The sequence below is a fragment of the Chionomys nivalis genome, chromosome 2, assembly GCF_950005125.1.
Source record: "Chionomys nivalis chromosome 2, mChiNiv1.1, whole genome shotgun sequence".
Lineage (NCBI taxonomy): Eukaryota > Metazoa > Chordata > Mammalia > Rodentia > Cricetidae > Chionomys > Chionomys nivalis.
Window position 1 is genome coordinate 122211526 of NC_080087.1, and position 22785 is coordinate 122234310.

Sequence of the window (22785 nt, forward strand, 5' to 3'; positions counted from 1 at the left end):
GCCCATCACTTTGTGACTGCATTTGCTGAGGGTAAGTTTTACCAGTGCATCGGAGCATAAGTTCCCGTTGCTAAACCCTTACTCCATGTAAAGACAATAGAATGCAATGCTAGGCAGCCAAGACCCTCAGAGGCTGTCTCCAGGCTCTGGTCAGTACCACAGCATTGCTCAAGCATGGCAGAGGCTCCAGCAGAGTGGATGGGGGCAGTGTGAATGCCGATATAGAGTTCGTATTGTTCTCTAGAAGCTGGGTCGGGCAGCTAATTGCCTTGTTCTAGAGCGAGCCCACATTTCTTCTCTAACAGGTTTCTCAGAAGTGCCCCAGTTAGTACCTAGTGAATGAGCAACACAGTTTGCATAAGCTTTCTCAGAGGCTTCCGGGAAAATGATGTTACTCAAGATCAACTCATCTTCTGTCTTTATCAGAGTCTAAGTGAGCTCCAATGCTGAGTCACCAGGACCGAGCCCCTCCCTCCTTCCAAGTACTCAGAGTGTGGGGCCCATTGAGTCACCCTAACAATTGAAAGGGAAGGACCACTTCTGCCCACCAAACCCAGATGCCCCGGAGAGCAGCTGGGATTCTCACATGCAGATGGTGGGATAGTAAAATACAAACCTCTTGGGAGACTACAGGAGCCCCAGCCACCTGCATCCATGGAGGCTGCGTTCATGGTTTCTCATTCACAGATTCAACTGATTGCAGGTTGAAAGTAAATTTGAAATGTCTACACTGGACATGTTCAAACTTTTTCTTGTCATCGTTCCCCACAGAACATAGGACACTGTTTACATGGCATTTACACCACCTTTCCCTAACCTGGAATTGGTTTAAAGACGGTGTGGTGCTCACATTGGTTTATGTTTACGGAACTTGAGTGTCTGGGTGATTGCTACCTGCAGAGATTTAGTACCTGCTGGGATTCTTAGAGCCAGTTTCCTGAAGACAACGGGAGATGACTGTTGATTTATCAGCTTTTGGAGAGTTACACGTCCTATGACCTGAGCACCTCTAGGTGCATTTCACCCGCAAAGGCCTCAGGTGCCAGGCATTTCATCCCTAGGTATTTTCTAGGAGAAATAAAAGTATAGATCTACCAACGACTGTGCATGAAGCTTATAGGCGCCTCCAGGCAATAACTGCCAACGGGAAACCACTCAAATCTGAAGCAACAGGTAAATGTGCGAGTAAACCTTGACAGTGGGATGACAGACAAGAGCCACAGGGCCTGGTGAGAAGGCGCAGAGGGTACAGCACTTAACTGCTAAACTTGATGGTACAAGCTTGAGTCTTGGGACACACATGGCAGAAAGAAAAAGACTTCTCCAACAAGTTGTCCTCTGACTTCCATATGAACCATGAATGCCGCATGCATTACACACACACACACACACACACACCCCAACACACAGTAGGAAAGAACTGTAGGGATATGTAACACCTAGACAAAGCTCAATCCCGTTATGAGAGGTAGAGGCAGCAATAAAAAGTGAACCGTACAATTTCATTTCTGCAAATTTCTAGAAAGTGCCTATGCTTCCTGGTGACACGAGGCAGGGTCAGGGATTGCCTCAGCATGGAGGCAGGGGTTGAGGGAGGGTGAGGAAGCTTTGTAGCCGATGTCTGCGCAGAGAGATGGCCTCATAAGTGTATATTAAAGAAAACTCAACTTATCAAATTTATGCAATGTTTATTATATGTCAACAGTACCCCTGTAAATCTATGAAAAATGAAACAAACCAATGATCCCTGAAATAGATTGGAGGGGGAGATTGCAAAGCCCAGTGTGTTTGGGCTTCACTTCCTGTGACGGGTTGGGGGAGGGAAGTATGGATAGGAAACAGCTGGGCTTGGGCTGTTATTCATGGTCACAGACTCACTGTGCCTCTAAGAACTTTACAAAGGGTTCATAGCCTGTCTTCCTCGCATCAGACACAAGCTTCTAGAGCTGAGGCATGTTCCACTCAGCCCCTTCTACAGGAAAGGCAGAGCAAGGTCTCTGTGGACGGCCAGCGCTGTTTTTCTGTGGATGGCCAGCACTAAGTCTGTCTGTGGACGGTCAGCACTAAGTTCTCTTCCACCCCTCACAGCTGTGCTGGTGCCTCGGCTCACCAGCTTCCAGAAGAAAAGCGTGGCCAGCCTTCAGGGAGGGAGGGAGCTGGGGGGTGGAGGGGGTGGCTGTCCTAGGCTCCTCTTGTGACCGGTCAGCTGATCTGGATTTCTTCCCGCTGGGCACAGGCTGGGCAGCAGTGCTCTCTCTTCTTGTAGTCTGCAGAGCAGGCGTGGCACACCAGGCCTCCACAGAGCCTGGGGAGCAGAGACAGGGAAGCCTGAAGTGGCTTCTAGGGGGGCATCTGCCAAGGCTCATGGTCCAGCAGGACTAGCTCAGGATGCTTCCCTTTCCCACAGGCTGTCATCTAACTCAGGTGGCGGCTTCCCCTGGTGGTTTGTTTCCTTCTCCTGCTCTTCTCTGTGATGTCAGTGGAGAGGGAATGGGGTTGGGGGGATGGGAATGAGCATCTGTACAGATGCTTTCTTTCTGTACAGAGGTGCTGGGATCCTCTCCCTAGACAGAAGCCCAGCGGGGCATTCTGGGAGGCTACTGGCCTCATCTTCTAGGACCTTCTCTCCTTTGTGGCCCTGCCCACTATTCTCTTTCAGGGGTCTGCTTAGCAGCAGTAGGCAGATGGGGTGACACACGTGGGCACGGCTCTTTATAAGCACCCATTTCCCATGCCCTGGCATGGTCGTGAACATCTGTAATGCCATCGTGCAGGAGTGGCTGAGTCAGAAGGATCCTAAGTTTAAGTTCCTCCTGGGTCACATGATGAGTTACAGGCCAGCCTGGGGTACATCAAGAAACCCTGCCTCCAAATAACCAGCAAAATCAGGGCTGATGAGACGGCTCAGCAGCACTTGCCACTGACTGGGATGACCTGAGTTCGATCCCTGGAACACACATGGTAGAAGAGGACCAATTTCTGCAAGTTGTTCTCTGTTTTCCATACATGTGCACACACACACACACACACACACACACACTGAAATAAATGTTAAAAAGAAAATTCTTAAAAGCCGAGCAAATCAAACAAAACTAGGCATTTCCCTTGGTCCTTCCTTCCCCGGGTAGACAGGGGGCTGTGGGTTGTCCCAGACTCTGCCTTCCTGGTACCTGCAGGGATACCGCCGAGACAGACGCCTGAAGACCTTGTTGCAGTCCGCGCAGTGTCCAGTGGCCACGGTAGACAGCTGCTGGAGCTTTTGCCACTGGTGGTCCTTCTCGCTGATGGGTAGGGTGGAGGGGAGACAGAGAGAGAGAGAGAGAGAGAGAGAGAGAGAGAGAGAGAGAGAGAGAGAGAGAGAGAGAGAGAGGGAGGTGGTGATGGAGGAGACAGAAGCTTACCAGGTAGGTGGGGCTGACTAGCCATTGAGTCCCATAGATCTGTCTGCCTTTGCTTCGCTAGCACTGAGATTGGTTGAATTAGTCCTCATGTTTACACTGCAAGCACGTTACTGACTGACCTAGCTCCCTAGACCTCTTCAGTGGTGTGTGTGTGTGCGTGTGCTCACGTGTGTGTGTGTGTGTGTGTGTGTGCATCTTACTGACCGACCTAGCTCCCTAGCCCTCTTCAGTGGTGTGTGTGTTATTGCTTGTATGCATATATGCTGACAAAACACTCATATATAAAAATACATATAAAAATCAAATGAGGGCTTGTGAGATGGCTCAGTGGGTAAAAGTACTTGCTGCGCAAGCCTGGCGGCCTCGGTCTGCTTGCTGGAATCCTTACAAAGGTGGAAAGGAGAGGGAGGACTAGACAAAGTTGTCCTCTGACACACATGCCCCCACCATGCATCTGTATACAAACACACAATAATAAATAAAAAGTGGTTAAGTAAAAATCAAACTGTACAGAGGGTTTATAAAAGCCTAGCCACCCTCCTCCTTCCTTCTCCAGTGACAAACTGTTTCTCCTTGGTATTCGCCAAGGTAAATACTCCTCTGCAGCCGTTTCTCCCTGGTATTCCTTCCACATTTGAGTAACAGGCTTCCTTAGACAGAGGCTGTTCTCTGTGGAGTTCCTTCCCTTGATCGCGGAGGAGTCTTCTATCTGTTACCATGCCCACTGACTTCTCCTTCCTCCCACTGTGGTCCGGTCCCTAGTCTGGGTTCCTCTGCCAGTAACTCTGCTCAATCCACAGGATATAATTCTGTATTCTCTTTCTGTTACTCATGAGCCATACCCTGAAACTTCCATTCTGCAAGCCCCCCACCCCCAACGTGTCACCTGCTAAAGCAACCATTGTGGAAACCACTAGCCATGAGTCTGCTTTGATATAAATCAAATAAGAGGAAAACTTTAGTTGCACCAGCTCAATATCTCAAGTTCGCAACTTCTTCATGAGATTAGTAACAATCGTATTGCAAACCACAAACCACTCATCTTCACAGAATATGCTATTTTAATCTTTTCTTTTTTTGGGGGGGGTGTTGGTTTTTTCTGTGCGACAACCCAACTGTCATGGAACTAGCAGACCAGGCTGGCCTTGAACTCACAGAGATCCGCCTGCCTCTGCCTCCTGAGTGCTGGGATTAAGGGTGTGCATCACCACCTGGCGAGCTGAATCTTTTCTATATTTAATATTCATTCACATATATAAAATATATTCACATTCCATTGTGTGCGTGTATGTGTTCATCTGTGGTGGACATGTAAATATGTCTGCATATGTGCATGTATGTGAAGGCCAGAAGTTGCCCTCCACCCTTTTGGAAACAAGGTTTCTCACTGAGTCTGGAGCTCCCTATTGGGCTGCAAAGGCTGGCTAATGAGCTCTGGGGATTTCCTGTGTTGCCTTCCCCAGTGCTGAGGTTATAGGTGTACACTGCTGTGCCTAGCTTCAGTGCTGGGTGGTAGGGGAATCTCAGGTTAGGTCCTCGCGCTTTTATGGCAAGTACTTTACGCACTGGCTATCTCCCCAGGTTCTGCATTCTTTTTTGTATCATTCCAATTGTCTTCTTCTTCTTTTTTTTTTTTTGAGAAAGGATTTCTCTATGTAGCCCTGACTTGCTTAGCACCAGTACTAGATTCAATTCCCAGTATTGCAGAAGCCATATGAAATGAATAAGAGAAATGAATAGCATTTACGTTATTAGATAATATATATGTTTCCTAAATAGTTGTGCTTTTAAACGTATACCGATGTATTTACTGTACTCTGTGTGTGTGAGCACATCCACACACCATGTACACGGGAGATCAGAGGACTCTCTGGACTGGCTTCTCTACTCCCACCTTGGAGGTCCCACGAACTAAACTTGGCAGCAAGCGCTTTTCCTGCTGAGCCCGCTTGCCAGCTCCTTTCTTGAAAATCAGGGAGACGGGATCTCTGACTGTGGTCTGGGCTGTCCTTGAACCAATGGCTTCTGCTTCACTGTCTGAGTACTAGAGTTACTGTAAGCCACACTCTGGGCTTTTCTGGAAGTTCCTTATTTTCCTTCTTTTCATTTTTTTTATTATTATTATTTTATCTGTATGGGTGTTTTGCCTGCATGTATGTCTATGCACACATGCATTCAGGGTCAAAGGGGAGTAGAAGAAGGTGGCTCATTCTCTGAGACAGGAGTTATAAACAGTTCTGAGCTGCCTTTTGGGTGCGGGGAATTGAACCTGGGTCTTCTAGAAGAGTAACCAGTTCTCTCAACCTCTGAGCCACCTCTCCAGACCTCTGAGTGTCTTTCTGGACTCATTGCATCTTCTGCTTTAATATATGATTTGCCTCTCATTATTATTATTATTATTGCTACTACTACCATTACCATTGTAATTGACAGGCTAGCCTTGAACATGTGATTTTCCTCCCTCGGTTTTCCTCATACTGGTAGTTCAGGCATGCACCCACTGTGCCTGACTTCCCCCGAATCCCATCTTGGTGACTCCCTTTCTTTTCTCCTAGCTGGAACTGTTGCTCCCAGAATTATATCTTCTCCTTTCTTGGCTTACTTCCTTTTTTCTCTGGAGCACATCCTCAACAGGCTTCTTAAGAAAGGCTATGTGGGAGTTGAATTTTCTGAGACCTGTCTTATTCATGCCTGTGGCCCTCACCTTCATCATTTAATTTATGGTTTATCTGGACGTGGAATTCTACTTCAAGAGTAGGCTTTTTTGAGAACTTGAGAATTATTGCATCATAGACACTGACACATGCTGAGCCCTCCTATCTTTATGCGTTTTCCTCCAGACAATCTGAAAATCCCATTTCTCTTTGCTTTTCTGAAGCAAATGCTGTATCTAGGTATGAACAACAAATTTCCCCTTTTGTTTATTCTGCTGAGAATTTAGTAAGATCTAAAGACTGGTGTCCATCAGACCCTGCATTTTTAATCTTTGTAATATCTTATTTGATAACCTACTTAATTTTAGCTTTTTCTTTTTGGAAACCTCTGCCAGTTGGAGAGGGTATTAGGACTCCTAGACTGGTGTGTGTATGTGTCTGTGTGGTGTGTGTGTGTGTATACATATGTTCACGTGTGTTCACATGGAGGTCAGAGGTTGACACTGGGTGTCTTCCTCAGTTACTTTCCACCTTGTCTTTTGAGACAGCATATCTTAGTGAGCCTAAAGCCCACCCATTTGGCTAGATTAGCTGGCTAGCGAGCCTAGGGATCCTCACAAGTCATCTCCCTAGCACTGGGTTTATGGGCATGCTACCTCTGGCTTTTAGCATAAATGTTAGGGATCATAACTCAGGTCCTCATGATTACATGGCAAACATTTACCTACTGAGCCATCTTCCTAACCCCCCAACCTCCCCACTGATTTCTGTCCCCATTTCTGTTGTTATTTATACCTGTTTTTCCTGCTTTTATCCTATTTTCTGGGAGACTGCTTTTAATTAATTAACTAATTTAGTTAGTTAATTAGTTAGTTTTGTTTTTTTGAGACAGGGTTTCTCTGTGTAATAGACCTGGCTATTCTGGAACTTTCTTTGTAGACCAGGCTGGCCTCGAACTCACAGAGATCCACCTGCCTTCGCCTCCCAAGTGCTGGGATTAAAGGCGTGCGCCACCATATTTTCTAATCCTTTTGGTGAATTAAACAAATCAACAATCTTATGTTTTTGTTTGTTTTGTTTTTTTCTGAGGCAGGGTCTCACTACAGCCCTTGCTGTTTCAGGACACACATCCTGCTGCCTCCACCTCCCCAGTGCTGGGATGACAGGCCTGGCTGTGTACACACACACACACACACACACACACACACACACACACACACACACACACGTGTGGTCAGAGGATGGCTTTCAGGAGACGGTTCTCCCCTTTCATCACGGGCTCTGGGGCTCTGCTTCAGGCCAGCAGGCTTGTGCGGCGAGCACCTGTATCTGCCCTCCTTGAATTATTTGTGTCGTCCAAGCCGACCTTGTTCTCTTTTCACAGTTAACGTGTGGATTCCTTGCACAAGAATTTAGCTCTTGACTCCAGCAACCTGTTCATTTTCACGGAACCTGAGGCCAGTGGTGTCGGGTCCCCTGAGCTGCATGGAAGGAGTGCACATGTCTGTGGAGCACACATGTGTCTGTTATGTCCCTACCTGACTCAAGGGCTAGTGTACTTTACATGTCTTCCCCATTGCGGTGGGCTTGGGGGTTTGAAACAATCCCTGGTAAGCTTAGCCTCAGGCATCTAGCACAGCTGCTCTAGGCTGGACCCACGGGCCCAGAGGCCTAAAGAAGTCCGGTAGGCAAGTAGGCGTGGGCATGTGGTCACTTCATGTGTCCTACATTTCAGTCCCTTCTAAACTCGTAAACTGGAAGAGATTGGGAATCTCTTCTGACCACAACGGAAGACAGAGGGCAGTTCTTGAGGCGGGGACTCTGTGGTTTATATGTTGTCTGTCTTTAGTGGCCAAGTCAGCACTGACCCTCAGTTTTCTCCTCTGTAACATGTAACATGCAATTAGTGACAGCATGAGGTCACAGAAGGAAACAGCTTCACATGTGAAAGGTCTAGACCCCCGGAGTTGCTAGAGACGCGGTCTTCAAGCCTGACCTCCAGAGTCCTTAGGCTCCTCCTTTCCACCCCAACCCCAGCCCCAGCCCCGTTCTTACTGAATCAGTTCCAACACCCTCCTTTTCATGGCCCGGACCAGGTCCCTCTGCCCTTCCAGCTCCTTCTCATACATGGCGTCCCTCCTCTCAGCCTCCTGCTGCTTCTGTTCCAGCATCATTTGCAACCGGGCTCTTTCTGCCTCACACCTGGGGACAGGAGACTGGTTTTAGGAGAAAGGCTCAGAACCTGTGATGGGAGCCGGTCTACATATAGGCACAGCATCCACATACATGAACACACAGAGGCACACAACACGTATACATCATACACCATATGTACCACATATTACACGCACTACACATACCCACCACCAACCACCTCTCTGCAGTACACACACACACACACACTCACACCCCCACAATAAACGTGTATACCACACACTAAAATGAGCACCATTAGACAGATTTAGCAATCGAAGAAAAATAGAAACAGGCCTAACCTTGAGCGTTCCTGTAGAGGGCGCTACTGGACATGTCCTTCCCTCCTTCCTGCCCTCCTTCTTCCTTTCTCTCCCTCCCTCTCCCTCCTTCTCCTCCTCCCTTTTTCCTTCCTTCTTTCCCTCCTTCCCTTTTAACATGTCCAATTTATTTATTTATTTATTTATTTATTTATTTATTTATTTATTTTGCTTTTTTTTCGAGACAGGGTTTCTCTGTGGTTTTGGAGCCTGTCCTGGAACTAGCTCTTGTAGACCAGGCTGGTCTCGAACTCACAGAGATCCACCTGCCTCTGCCTCCCAAGTGCTGGGATTAAAGGCGTGCGCCACCACCGCCCGGCCAACATTTCCACTTTAAAACATAACTTTGGGAAGGTATATTTTTGGGAGGCCTGACTAGAAGGAGGGTGAATGCCTAGCAATCTGGGCTGCGGACACTACGTCCAGCTGGGAACAACTGCCCGTGGAGGAGAGCACTGGGGGCCTTGGGGTGATTATCTTGCTTTAAAGTATTTTTAGAAGCTGTGCTATATTGTCTTTTCAATTTAAAAAGCAACAGGAAAAATATGACTTTCCTATATTTCTGTCTCCGTTTTGGGTTTGAAACTGCCACAGCTCTATTCTTGCTTTTCTTGTTGTTGTTAGTGGTTTTCTGGAAGGTTCCAAGAAATTTACGAAACTGAAGTTTACTAAAGTTTACTAAACTGAAAATAAAATAGTCCAAGCTTCTCTTTCCATGACCTGGTTGGGAGTGTACACCAGCTAGCAGTGGGTAGATGCTAGTGAGATCAGGAATCAAACCTAGGGCCTTGTACAAGCCAGGCGGGCACTCTATCAACCCTTGAACTATTGGCTTTTAAAGTATAGACAGTTAGCAGGCCCCAAGACTGAAAACTGGGTGCACTTTCAAATCTTGCCAAGAACCAAAAGGCCCCCGAAAGTAGGCCTTGTCTGGACTTTTCTTAGCTGCTGACCTCCAGGCTCCTGTAGAGGGCGCTATCAACGTTTTCCTCATCTAGTTCTCTTGCCCTCTAGGCCTCTAGGCCCTTCCTTATGTGACCACTGTGGTATGTGTGTTGGCTGGGTGTGAGGAATAACCCTATCGGGCCCCTACTGAGTCCTGGTGGCTATTTTAGGTGCCAGTCAGTAAGAGGGCTGCAGCCATGGCTCCTGTGGGACTTAGGTAATTAAGTCAAGTTTTGTGACAGAGCCCTCCAGAGGCTGAGGCAGAGAGTAGAGAAGGTGCTGGAGGGGCCGCTGAGACAATCTGGCCCTGCGAGTCTGTGAGCTGGAGTGGCTTGTCTGCCTGTGTGACTGAAAGGAGGGTGCTGGGCAGGGACCCCAGGGAGAGGGCAGGAGAAGCAGGAGAGGCAGGGAGGTCAGCAGGGCTCCAGAGAGAGCCCTCAGGGATGGCAGGAGGGGATGTGGGAAGGACAAAGGTGTCTTGAGCTCCTAGTATATGCCAGGCATCGGGCCGAGGCACCATGGCCTCGCTTCATTCAGTTTTTCACAATGTCGTCAGATGGGGAGTATAAGCTTCATTCCATGAGAAAGAAAAGTAGAGTCTCAGGTGGGGTATCATTCTTGCCTCGGGTCACACAGTGTGGTGAGAGGATCAGAAGTCTGAACAAGAACCTGTCCTGCTCTCTTTTGTCTTCTCCACACCTTCCCCAGGTCACCAGTGCTGTGACGGCAGGAGCTGGGCAGAGCAAGTGGCTTCCTGTCAAGTGGCTCTGTCTTTTGGGATGGACTTCCTGCGTTTTGTTTACTGTCATACACCTGTTCCCTACCCACTCGTGGTCACACAGGTACCGCAAACACAGCTGGTAGAGAGGATGTGCCCGGAGAACTGGGATTGGCTGGTGGTGAACCCCTGTCACCGTCTGGAGGCCCATGGTTCCTTTGCCCAGTGGTGGGCACAGTGCTTGGCTCCCAAGTCTGGGCTTGGCACTTGCTACTCCATCTGCAGTCTGGCATGACTCTCCCCCACCTCCCAGGCCACCTTCTCTCCAGCACGTCACACCTGACTTCTTGCCCAACAGTCTTCACCTGGAAGTCTGACTGCTGTCCCAGGCTTTACAGTTCCCAAGCTCTGCTCTGGGCTTTCCGTACAAGCCCATCCATCCCATCTTTCCCTATCTCTGTGAACAGTTGCTTTTATCTCTTTCTCTCAGGCCCACGGCCAGTCTTTTTTTTTTTTTTTTTTTTTTTTTGGTTTTTTTCGAGACAGGGTTTCTCTGTGGTTTTGGAGCCTGTCCTGGAACTAGCTCTTGTAGACCAGGCTGGTCTCGAACTCACAGAGATCCGCCTGTCTCTGCCTCCCAAGCCCTGCTTCAAAATTTACCCACAAATCAGCAGCTGCACCCTCTCTGCTCCAGCTAAATACCTCTGCTCTCCTCCTGTTGTTCTGACCGGTTTTTATGTCAGTGTGACACAAGCCAGGCTCGTAAGGGAAGAAGAAATCTTACTTGAGAAAATGACTCCGTAAGACTGGCCTATAGGCAAGTTTGAAGGGACATTTTCTTAATTGATAGCAGATGTGGAAGGGCCCAGATCACCGTGGGCATGACCACCCCGAGCAGGTGGTCCAGGATGGTATATAAAAGCAGGTTGAACAAACCCCGAGAGGTCAAGCCTCTGCATCAGCTCCTGCCGCCAATTCCTGCTCTGACTTCCCTTAGTCACACAAAGCTCTGTGGAACTGTAAGCTGAAATAAACCCTTTCCTCCCCAAGCTGCTTTTGGCCATGGTGTTTTATCACAGCAAAAGAAACCCCAACTAAGATACCTATTTACCAAGAAGCTTTCTGGAAAGAAGGCCTCCTGGGAGTTGCTGATGTTTGCACAGAGAGGAAAGGCAGAACACACTGAGGGAATAGCAGGATGGAAGGCCCTAAGGTGGGACTGGGCATAGCAGGTTCCAGGAACATGATGGAGGTCCTTTTTGCCCCAGTGGGGTGAGGAAAGAACCCTCTAGTCTTGTTCCATAGGTCAGCCTGGACTAGTCAAATCTACGAACTGAAAGTAAGTTGGAGAATTACTGCTAATGGGCACAGGCATCTTTAGGGAGAGACAAAAATGTTGTAATTGACGGAGCCAATGGTTGCACAACTCTGTCACTATACTAAAAACTTCTGAATTGTTGAAGAATTTATAAAGCACACATACACACATTATTATTATTATTATTATTATTATTATTATTATTATGACAGGGTTTCTCTGTGTAGCTTTTAGAGCCAGTTCCTGGAACTTGTTCTGTAGACCAGGCTGGTCTCAAACTCAAAGACATCTGCCTGCCTCTGCCTCCCGAGTGCTGGAATTAAAGGCGTGGGCCACCACTATGCGGCTTAAACCTTATATACATACCCAGCCAGACTACGCCATGCCCTTCCTCTATTTGAACTCTATAATGGCTCCATTCTACTTTGATTTAAAACCAAGGTTATTCTGATGACTTCCCAGACTGCCCTTTCCTCCCTCACCTGACTGGGGCCAGAATGGCTCCCACAATCCTCCTTGAACCTGCTGTGCAATTTCCCATCTCAGGATCTACTCTCCTGTTCTGCCCCCCTGCCTGGAACATCTTACCAGCTGGTGTCTAAAAGTCTAGCTCCTTACTGCCTCCGTGCCTTCATGCAAACGCCAGAGCTTCTGAGAGGCCTTCAGTGGCCACGCCACCTTCTCAAACACATCACCGTGGTCACCTCCCGTTTTCCTTTCCTGTTTTTCTCCACACAACTCCAGGGGTTGGGGAGATAGCTTTGAGGGTAAAGTCACTCACTGCCAGGACTGACGTCCTGAGTTCAGATCCCAGAACCCACAACGGTGAAGGAGAGATCTGACTCGGTTGCTGTCTGACCCCCACATGTATGCCATGGTACGTGCACACCCACAATCACGCTCGTGTGCACTCATTCCCACACCTATGCATAGAATAACATATGTATGCCATGGTACGTGCACACCCACAATCACGCTCACGTGCACTCATCCCCTACACCTATGCATAGAATAACACATGTATGCCATTGTACGTGCACACCCACAATCACGCTCACGTGCACTCATCCCCCACACCTATGCATAGAATAACACATGTATGCCATGGTACGTGCACACCCACAATCATGCTTGTGTGCACTCATCCCCCAAACTATGCATAAAATAAACAATTAATAGTAATAGTAATAAACCCGTCCAACTCATTACTCTATTTCACACGCAGATTCCTTACTGCGAGCAACATGAAGGCAGGAATTTTGCGTTTTGCCCACAAGAGTATTTTGGGTTTAGAATGGGTGCCTAAAGTGTTTAGGAATGACCAAGTGATGGGTAGCAGGTGACAAGGGGTCTATGAGACAGTGCCCTCAGATACAGGAAGAAGTTTGATGCTGGGACATCTCTCTGGAGCCTCTTAGTTGCTCCCACCTGTTTCTCTTGAAGCCACAGAGACTCTTGCATGGCCAAGACCCGCACTTTCACTTAGGATCTGAATCACGGGAGTATTTGCTGGTCACAGCAGCAGCTCAGGCAGTGAGTATTGGGTGGAGTCCAAGGGGCTTTGGGTTAGAGTCTGGGCTCTCGGGTCTGCCCCGGCTGTTTAATAGACAGACAGTAAACTTCCCAGTGATTCAGTATGAGTCATAGACACTCAGCCTCTGACAAGGGAGGGACTGTTCCCTGACCTTGTTTGGAGAAGGTGTTATGGTGTCCTTTAGAGACAGAGGCAGCATGCAGACCCATGAAGACCAAAGGCAGACTCAGGAAGACCTTTGCACGGAGTAGACTTTTAAAGCAGGCAGGGTTGTGACAGATAATACCTTTGGGGCCTTGAGATCAAGGGAAAGAAGGGAGCATGGGAGCTACCTGGCAGAAAGAGATAGGGGAATATAGTCAGGGCTCTGTATCCGTGTCTCTGGCTTTAACCAACCAGGCACCAAAGATGTTTGGAGACAAAAGCAAACAAAAACCCTAAACTGTGTATCTTGAATATGTCCTGATATTTTTCTTCTTCCGATGCTCCCTTATACAAAATAAGGAACAGTGGCACAACTACTTTTACAGCATTCAGACCAAGTCAGGGAGGTTCACAGAGCCCAGGGGAGGGTGTCCGGGGCTCTGAGCAGACCCTACACTATCTTTATGCGAAGCACTTGAGCAGCCATGGGTTTCAGTTTCCCTTGGGGGTCCTGGAACCAACCTCCTGTTGATACAGAGGACAGTGCTAAAAACAAAACAGAAAAAAAACAAAACAAACAAACAAACAAACAAAAAAAACCAAACTAGCCTGGGGCTGTAGCTGGTTGGCAGAGTGCTTGCCTACCAGGCACAAAGACTTAACTTTTAGTACCATATAAACTGGGCACAGAGGTTGGCCAGGAGGATCGGAAACTCAAGGCCATTTTCAGTTACGTGGCAAGTCTCAGAGTGGAATCCTATCTTTAAACACTGTGTGAGGAAGGTAGATTTGGAGACATGGTGGTGTCAGAGCTGGTTAAAAAGGCCGAGGGGCACCCAGAAGAGGCGGCAGGAGTCAGATCGAGCATGGCAGGAGGGCAGGGACAGGGAGCAGGGCTGTCTCCTGGGGTTCTTGGGGAGACTGAGGAGAGGACCTGTGAGCCTCATAGGATCAGGATCAATGCCTAGGATGGCACTGGCCTCAGTAACCTGGAGTTGTGCCCAGCACAGGGCCCGGTACACTGAGATACTCAGAGTCCTGGAGTCCCAGCCCTGCTGGTGTTGCCAAGGTTACCTGCTGAGTTGCTCCTGGAGCCTCTGTAGCTCTCTTTCCTGGGCCTGCAGCAGCTGCTCCTGGCGCTGGGCCTGTTCCTTTGCCAGCTGGAGCTCATACCTGGGGTCCTGGGGACAAGGTGGGAAAGGAAGACAATGAAAGACAACAACCCCTGTTTGGGGCCCACCTGATGAACTTCCCCATGAGGCTTTAGCCACGCACGCCTCTGGGAGCTGGGTGAGTCTGGGGTTACCACTTCTTTTCCTGAAATCGCCAAGTTTTTGGACCTGGCGCACTCTGACTAGGAAGGAGGCCGAGAGATATGTTCAGAACCATCTTGGGGGAGGGACTCCTGGGAAGAGCATGCCAAAACGTGACTAGTCGGGGGTACAGCAAAAGAGCTTAGACGCTGGGAGACCTCTGCCCTGGTAACGAAGCTTGAACTTTGTGACTCAAAAGACTGCTGAGATGTGGTTCCAAACTCAAATGCTGGCATGCTAGGCAGGAAGTACTGCTGGGTGAAGTAGCCCTCATAGAAAGCAATCACGGGACGGGACATGCGGTGACCTGAAGAACGTGTGACTTCCAAAGGGCATCCCCAGACAGCGACTCTGGGAATCAAGCTAAAGTTGATTTGGAGGGCTCTGTGTGATGGCACACACCTATAACCACAGCATTTGGGGTTTCAGAGGCAAGAGGATCAGGAATTCAATGACAGCCTGGCTAAAAAGCAAATTCGAGGCCAGTCTGAGTTACATAAGATCATGTCACAGACAACCCTTTATACTGATCTGTGGGCTGGAATGGCCTCCGGCTATCTACCCCTAGCAGCAGACCAGGCTAGAGAGGAAGCAACAGCCAGGTACCTTGACCACCTCCTGCAATGGCTCTTCTGCTTGATCCTCCTGCCTGCTTATACTGCTCACTCCTGTCCACTCTTGTGGCTTCTCTGTGGAGGAGTCTTCCTTTATTCCCAGGCCTTGCAGGACCCAGGGCTGCCCTAGAACGCTAGGCTGATCCCACCCCTGCCTGTTCCTGAATGCTCTGTCGTCTACCTTTCCTTGAAGGCTGGGGGCCAGCAGCCCTTGGTCATGGTCCCAGTCTGCTTCCCTTTCCTGGGTCCCTTCTGTTGTTCTCTGGCCTTCTGTCATCATCAGACTTCCTGTGCCTCCATTTTCTATTCCTGTCACCTCCTTTTGAGCCTCCTTAGGTCCCTCCCTCTGTCGCTGGCTGCTCGCTGCTGAATTCTTTGGGGATTTTCTGTTCTTTGGGCCTCCCTCCTTCTGGTCTAGCTGGAATTCCTCCCCTTCTGTTTTTCGAATGCTCCAGGGACAACTGAGGCTCCTGGAATCCCCTCTCTTCTTTTCCAAAGAGGTGGGAAGATGGTCATGCTGCAAGGGGGTAGGGAGGTCAGGTTGGTGGTCTTCTCTGGGTGCATCTTGCAGACAGCTGGTTCCATGGGTGTCTGGTCCCTGTAACTGTTCTCTGGAGCAGCTCACCTGTGAAGAAGTTCTATCTCAGCAACTGATCTGGACACAGACCTGGGCCAACAAGGTTTGCTTCCTATTGGATTCCTAGACCAGAGCCAGATAATCTCAGACAGCACTCTCACAAGACCCACAAATCCGAGAGGAGAATAGCAGGTGTCTCAGCTCCTCCCCTCCCTGCCTCTAGCCTGTGGCATCTCCCTCCTTCACCCCGTGTTGATCTTATTCCTCCCTGAATTCCTCCACCTTCTCCTTCCACCTTTTCTGCTGTGCTTCATTTTGTGTTTCTGCATTCTCATCTCTAAGAGGGGAAAAAGAATTTCTAGTTTACAAAATGGCAAGAAAAATTTAAACAGACTACTCTGAAGAAGCCCCCTCGGTGGGGATGTAGCTCAGTGTTAGAGCACTTGTCTAGTATGTGTGGTCTTGAATTCGATCTTTAGCATAGCAGGGGGCAGGGGAGCCTTCTCTCTGCTTCCATTTTTCCTCTTGACCATATCTGCACCCTAAAGTCATCCCTTGATACCAGGGGAGTTGACTCCAGGACCTCAAGATGGTATTCAAATTCCTGGACACTCAAGACTCTTCTTTAATGTGGTGTAGGGTTTGCCGATAACCAATGCACATCCTCCGATAAGCTGGAGTCCTTTTTAGATGACTTTACTACCCCACACAGTGTCAATGCCATGTAAGTAGTTATTATACTGCCCTTTGTGGGAAACTCTGAGGGTAAAAGAATCCACAATGTTCAGAACCAATACAATTATTTTTTTCTAAATATTTTGTATGTGCGGTTGGTTGAGTACACGGATGCAGAACCCATGGATATGGAAGGCTGACTGCACACTTGGCATAAATTGCACTGTGTTCCTGGTCTGTCCACACGAACAGTCCTTGAACTCTTTCAAGGTCTGAGATTGGGTCCTTAACGGTGCCACATCTGGTGTCTGGACGTCATGCACGATGACAACCTTCAGCTGCCATTTGAGAATAGAGCAGGAGCCAGGAGTCTTGTGCTGAGCTGTGTGTGGATTTTCTCAAGCCATCTACACAACTCCCCTAGGAGGCAGGACAGGAACTCACCCAAGGACTTTAGTTGAGTTTAGAAAGGGGCAGAGCTGGGCCGTGAATTGGGAAATCAGGCTCCTTAGTCACTCTGCTAACTGACACAGGCCAATTTGGACTCTCAACTCAGGAGTTTCAGTAGAAGAGGGCTCCCTGGTCTGTTTCCTGCAAGCCTCCAGCCACCCCTATTGCCCTCTCCTCCCGAGAGCCCCAGTGACTCCTACAGATGGCACTACAGCTCCCTTGTTCCCCTTATTCCCCCTCCCTTGCTTCACACACTGCTTCCATTTCTGTTCTGTTCAGCTCTCTGCGCACCCACAGCAGGCCCTGCTCAACTTGGGAGTTCCAGTAGATAGACGATCAAGAAGCAAGTCAGGGTGAAGGCAGGCAGAGGCACCTCCTTTGGGAGACCTTCGGGCTTTCTGGGTCTTCTTTCCTGGATCCGGCTGGGATTGGAACGGCGGGACCTGTAACCAAGAGGCAGAACAACCTCTTTAGCTGGCTTGGTCCTCTAGTGGAGGCTACCCCAGCTTTGGAGCTACTCCTTCAGACTACGACCCTTCCTGTTTTCCAACATCCCCTGAGTGGTTCCCTTTCCCCATCTAGCTGGCCATCCCATGTTCCAGCTCCATATCCGTTGCATTCCAGTATCCCATTACCCATCTGCCCTCCTGATTTTTCCAGACGGCCAATTAGTCTTTAGAAACATGGCCTAGCTTGAGATGACACCGAGCAAGGAGAAGAGTAGAGAGTGGGGACAAGAATCAAGAAGGGAAGGGAAGCAGGCTTCCAAAGGGGGGGGGGGTGACCAAAATTTCTACCCAGATATGGACCTATGAGCCACAATAACCAACATGTCATGACACCCTAAAGTAGTGTTACATGTATCTTGGTTGTAACTAACAGCTCTTTAATTGGAATTAAGACATCCTCAACAGGAAGGAAATCATGCCTGGTACTAGAAATCATGCCTGGTACTAGAAACCTCACCCACCACCCAGGGGTAGCGAGGTCATAGATCTTGGAGAAGAACCTACAACCATCACTTACTAAACCAGTATAATCCCTAGCTACGTTCTAAATATTTGTCTTTATACCCACAGATCAGTGTAGTCCTCGCCCCTCATTGAGGAAACTTCTCTTTGCAACAGATGGAAATCATTACAGGAAACAACAGCCAGTCAAGATGAAGGGTTGTGGAGCCTAAGTTCCAGCCGATACATATACAATACAGCTACCTGTAAGGTTCAAGGATCATTGCAGAGGAGGGGGTTGGAAGGTGAGCCAGAGGGTCAGGGAGTTGGCTGCGAGGCTGTGTCACCTAGGAATGTCAGGATCTACACCTGTAAAATCTCACCAACATGTCTGCCAGAGCATGAGCTGAACAAGGACAATAGCAATAGACATGCTAACATGAATAAGGAAGCGTTCATGAGAACTCAGTCCTACAAAGAGAATTACAGGCAACTAAGGAATGCTGAGAGCAGGAGAAACAGTTTTCCCCCAACTGGTTATCCAATGACAAATGGTTAGCCCTGAAAACACACATACAAATAACATTATACAGACCGAGTGTGCTGAACATGTGTGCGTGTGCATGTGTGTATGTCACAACAATTAATGAAAAAGGAGCCTATGAGTTTGAAGGAGGGTAAGGAAGAGTATATGGGAGGGTTTGGAGGGAGAAAAGGGAAGGGGAAAACAATATAATTATAACCAGAAAAAAATTTAAGGGGAGGAGAGAATGGCTTGCTTTGGAGGCCGAGAGTCCACTCACTCTGAGAACATGGGCCAGTCTTCATCCAGGTCTGGCCGCTGCAGGTCCAGGTTGAAGGCAATTCCGTTGAGGGCATAGAGAGAGTCCAAGATGTCTTCCTGGAGCTCAGGGCACAGCAGAGGGCTCCGGGGACCATACCATTCCCTGTGTGAAGAGGGACCAGAACATTTGGCCCTTGCCACTCTTGACCTCTGAGAATTGGCGCACCACAGGGGACCTACCAGGGCAGGTGTGGTTGAGCTCAGCCTTGGAGGGCAGAAGCCCAAGCCAAACTGAAGACCCCTAAGCCCTTTCTCCTTTCTAACACTCATTCCCTTATCTCTAACTGTCAATCATCCATTTAGGAGCAAAGGAGGGTAGTGGGCTCGATTGTCATTTATGGGTTGATGGCCTGGCAGTCCTACCTAGTAAGATCTGGGCTCAGGAGGCACAACTGCATTGACTCGGCCAGCTGTCCACGGGCAAGGCAGAGCCGGATAAAGGCGCGACCCTTTCCCAAAGAGGTCTTCAGCTGCAGGGAGTGTGGAGGACCAAAGAGAGGGCAAAATCAGGATGGGGAGCTGGGCAAAATCAGAGAGCACACAGATGGGAGGAAGAGAGAAGGAGAAAGAGCGGACCAAGGTTAGAGGAGAAACGTGTGGCTGGAGGTGAGGCCAGGTCCAACGAGAGGCGAGGAGCAGGTGAGAAGCTTTTGTTAGCGGAGCAGGTATGGGTGACACGGGACATAGGGAAGGCCTGTATGCCCGCCCCTAGCCATTCTTTGTCCACTGTTGGTACCAGAGCTTCCTTGTGCTTCCTTGTGCCCATCCCTTCCTCATCTCCTGCCCCGTTACCTTGTTCTGTGAGCATACGAAGCTGATCTGCTCCCTGCATCCCCGCTGTCGTCTCAGGGCAGTGGAGAGGAAATCCCAGTAATCCTTCCGAGTCCCCAGGAAGCTCCTCTGCTCTTTCTGGTCAAACTAGGATCAAGAGGAGAGGAAGGAATGTGTGCCAGTGGTTCCTCCAGGAACCTACCTAGCACCCTGGCATGCTGGGAGGGCCCCAGGGAGAAGAAAGGGCTCCTGCAGACAGGCCTTTTTGTGAGCCATCTGGCTCTGCTCTTACTGGCTGTGAGATGGGGACAAGATATTTGCTCTCTCTGAGCCTGAGTTCACACTCATTCATTCACAAGCACTGAGTACTTCACTGTGTGTAGGCCCCATTCTAAGGCCTGTGAACAATGAACAAACCAACCCCAGACATCTTAGTCCTTGGTACGGGAGTCAGAGGAGGAATAAATTAAGTTCTTAAAGCATACAGTGTATTAGATGGTGATGGTGGTTGTGGAGGGAAGAAAGAAAAAAAAAAGAAAGAGAATAGAAAGTGTGTATGTGTATTAGTTACGAGAGAGAGAGAGAGAGAGAGAGAGAGAGAGAGAGAGAGAGAGAGAGAGGCTGAAATTTTAGCCTGAGGAAGCCTTCCGATCTGAGGGTCATGGAAACAGATGTCACTCAAGTATCTAGCATTATAGACAGAGGGAATGTAAAGAGAAAGAAAGGCCCCTAGACAGGTGCAATCCTGGTGTGCTATGGGGGACAGAGACAGAAAAGGAGAAGTGCAGCTCACTGTCAGGAGATGGAGTCAGAGGAGTGTGTGTGGGGGGAATCATGGACCTCAGGAGGTAAAAATGAAGAGAGAAGGAAGGCCAGTCCTAGCTTCTAGGAGACAGTTTATGTCATGAAAGATTTGCTCACTAGGCAAGGAGGCAGTGCCTGGGAACCAAAGAAGACAGTGGCCTGGATATATTTCTGGGAAAGCTCTCCTGAGTATTCAAAGCTGAAGAACAAGGGAGAAGAGGAGAGGGGAAGCGGATGGTCCCACCTGCAATAGCAGCTCCAGACAGCCACAGAGTCTGTGTAGCTCAGCGCTGGTGTCTGTCACAGGCCCCTGCCCATCCCCGTATCCCTGGAGGATGGTAGAGACAGCATCTGCAAGGATGATAGACAGCAGACATTGGGGAGCCCGATCTTGAAGGGGGATGCCCTCCAGACCCCTCACTTCTCCTTCAGCTCAATCCCAGACAATTTCACAGGCCAGACTCACTTTTCAGGTTCCTGGTGATCTTGAGGATGGTCTCCTCTTCTGCCATGGAGACTTGGGAGTGACGTGGTTCCCTGCGATGCTCTGGGTTCAGCTGCCCCACTTTCCTTATGTATAGATGGGAAGAGAGTCTAGAGTTGAGCGAGAGCATACTGGGGTCACACAATGAGTTAACCCGTGAAATAAAAAAACCCAACTCTTCTTTTCTTTCCTTCTTTAAAAATAGTTTACTAAGTACACCGCAAGGAATCAAAGTTACTTCTTGAAGGCCAGTGTATAAAGATGCGACTGTGACCCCCATGTATCCAGCATCCCTGGTATTGGTCACCCTGATCATTGCTGACATCCTCATCTCATTCGATTCCCTTGGTGGCCTCCAGAACGAACTGTTACACAAGATGACTGGACACAGAGAGGGGAGACCTCAGTCTAGTACCACAAAGCTATAAGCTGAACTCAGATCTGTTTGCTTGGTATGAGCACAATGCCAGCGCCCTGTGGACACCCGGCTGGGGACCTGTTACCCCCTTTCCCCTTGAATAGCCCCAGAACGTCAGCAGCGTGTCATCGCCTTGAGACCTACATTAATCCTTTCCGGAGCCCCAGCTGAGTGGAAAATGTGTGTTCCCTGGGGAAAGCAGGCAGAAGTAGAGGTGCAGAGTTAGGACTGACGCCGATGCTGGGTGTGAGGAGTGCATGAGGAGTGCAGCGCCTGGGTTTACCCCTGCCATCCTCTCTCGTGGGACTCTCCTTCTGCCTCCAACTGGTCCTGGGACTCAGCAAGGGACACTGTTGCCCTTGAAGGATGATGAGTTTAAGCAGAGCTCCTGGCATCAAAGTCAGGCCCAGGATGAAAGCCCAGGTATCCAGCCTCCCAGGCAGGCAGCAATGGAGTTTGTGGGTGAGGTAGCAGCCTACGGCAATGGATGGAAAGGAGAAAGAAGAAAAGATAGGATAGGATAGCAGGGCCCTGTGATGGGAGTCAGAGGACGCAGGGCCACCCTGGTCTGGTTACTCACTGTCTTCCAGCTGCTCACTCTTTCCCATGACCCAGTTTCCTCATCTATAGATCAAGAATTAGACAGAAGTTCTCCACAGACATTCAGGATTCCTCTAGCCCGTCCCAAAACCCAGGGGCTTCCGGTGCTTACCTGAGAAAAGCCTGCCCGATTTGCGTGTGGGCAGCAGGGTTCTGCAGCCTGGGTATGTCCCTTGTGACTGTGGGCTTGCACAGCCCTTCCCAGTTCTCCTGCCTGGGAAGTGACTCAGACCCTGCCTGGAGAGGGCTGAACCAATCCTGGCCAGGAAGAAGTAGCAGAGAAAGATTAAGGCACCACCAAGGCAGAATGGGTGGGTCCCACAAGTTGATCTGGCATAGGGGCAGGTGGTGGTTAAACAAAACCGACAGGGGCCTTCTTTCCCGGGCACCTGCTCCTGTCTTTCTGTCTTTCTGCCAGCAGATGGCGGAAAGAGGCTGACGGAGGCGCTAGTGGACGCGTTCCTGTCACTGGACTGGAGGTGGCACAGGTTGGAGAGACGACAGACGATCTCCAAGTCTCTTCACTCTCCTCTACCCCAGCCAGCTGCGCCATCCTTGTCAGTGTTGGGTGCCTTCCTTCCAACCCTGGTGCCCACTTACCAGGGACAGAAGTGAAACTCCGGGTGAAGCGCCAGGTGGGCGGCCTCCCTTCGCTGACCTCTCTCAGCTTCCTGATTCTGGGGTCATCATTTTTCTAGGCTAGGCTGGCCTGGGGGCTGGTCCTGGTAACTGGGAACCGAGGGTTAGGGACTGCTAGAACTACTGTTACAAGGTAGACCAACTACCTGTAAGCAGGGCACAGCGATCCTCAAGCCTGCTGTTCTCTGCTCCACGTCCCGCCTTTCCTCCTGGTGCAGAACTCTATTCCCCACACCCGTCCTCCCTGTCGTCGTCTCTGTCCCGTACAGATCCCCTTTCTGGTGTCAGTCTCTTAGTTACTCGTTGGTCACGCCGACGCTCACTTTCTCGCGCCTCTAGCTCAGCCTGTCCCAGGGACCACGCTGCTGCCCCTCCCGCGTTCCCGTGCCTTCGGTCCCCTCCCCACCGTCTGCCTCCTG

General features: G+C 49.5%; 1 protein-coding gene across 3 annotated transcripts; it reads right to left on the reverse strand.

Moving 5' to 3' along the window:
• Positions 1 to 1716: 1716 nt before the first annotated feature.
• Rufy4 (RUN and FYVE domain containing 4) lies at positions 1717 to 22747 on the reverse strand. 3 transcript variants are annotated; one of them, XM_057762113.1, is made up of 12 exons: positions 22513 to 22747; positions 20692 to 20819; positions 20470 to 20576; positions 19443 to 19568; positions 19014 to 19120; positions 18610 to 18753; positions 17230 to 17299; positions 15147 to 15779; positions 14302 to 14408; positions 8111 to 8257; positions 3171 to 3281; positions 1717 to 2305 (listed from the first exon to the last, which is right to left on the reverse strand). In XM_057762113.1, the coding sequence occupies exons 2-12, from the start codon at positions 20735 to 20737 to the stop codon at positions 2203 to 2205; spliced, it is 1701 nt and encodes a 566-aa protein (XP_057618096.1). In that variant the 5' UTR covers positions 20738 to 20819; positions 22513 to 22747; the 3' UTR covers positions 1717 to 2202. The 3 variants fall into 3 exon arrangements, with proteins under 3 accessions (XP_057618096.1, XP_057618094.1, XP_057618093.1); XM_057762111.1 differs by having other exon boundaries at positions 22328 to 22747; XM_057762110.1 differs by having other exon boundaries at positions 21840 to 22747.
• Between the last annotated feature and the right edge of the window lie 38 nt (positions 22748 to 22785).

What these genes read in the sequence shown, in the direction of transcription:
- Rufy4 (XM_057762113.1), bottom strand. Translation starts at nt 20,737, where the DNA reads ATGGCAGAAGAGGAGACCATCCTCAAGATCACCAGGAACCTGAAAA. An exon ending in TCGTATGCTCACAGAACAAG is followed by an intron (nt 19,121 to 19,442) that starts GTAACGGGGCAG and finishes CACTCCCTGCAG; the next exon opens with CTGAAGACCTCTTTGGGAAA. An exon ending in GACTGGCCCATGTTCTCAGA is followed by an intron (nt 17,300 to 18,609) that starts GTGAGTGGACTC and finishes TCTTGGTTACAG; the next exon opens with GTCCCGCCGTTCCAATCCCA.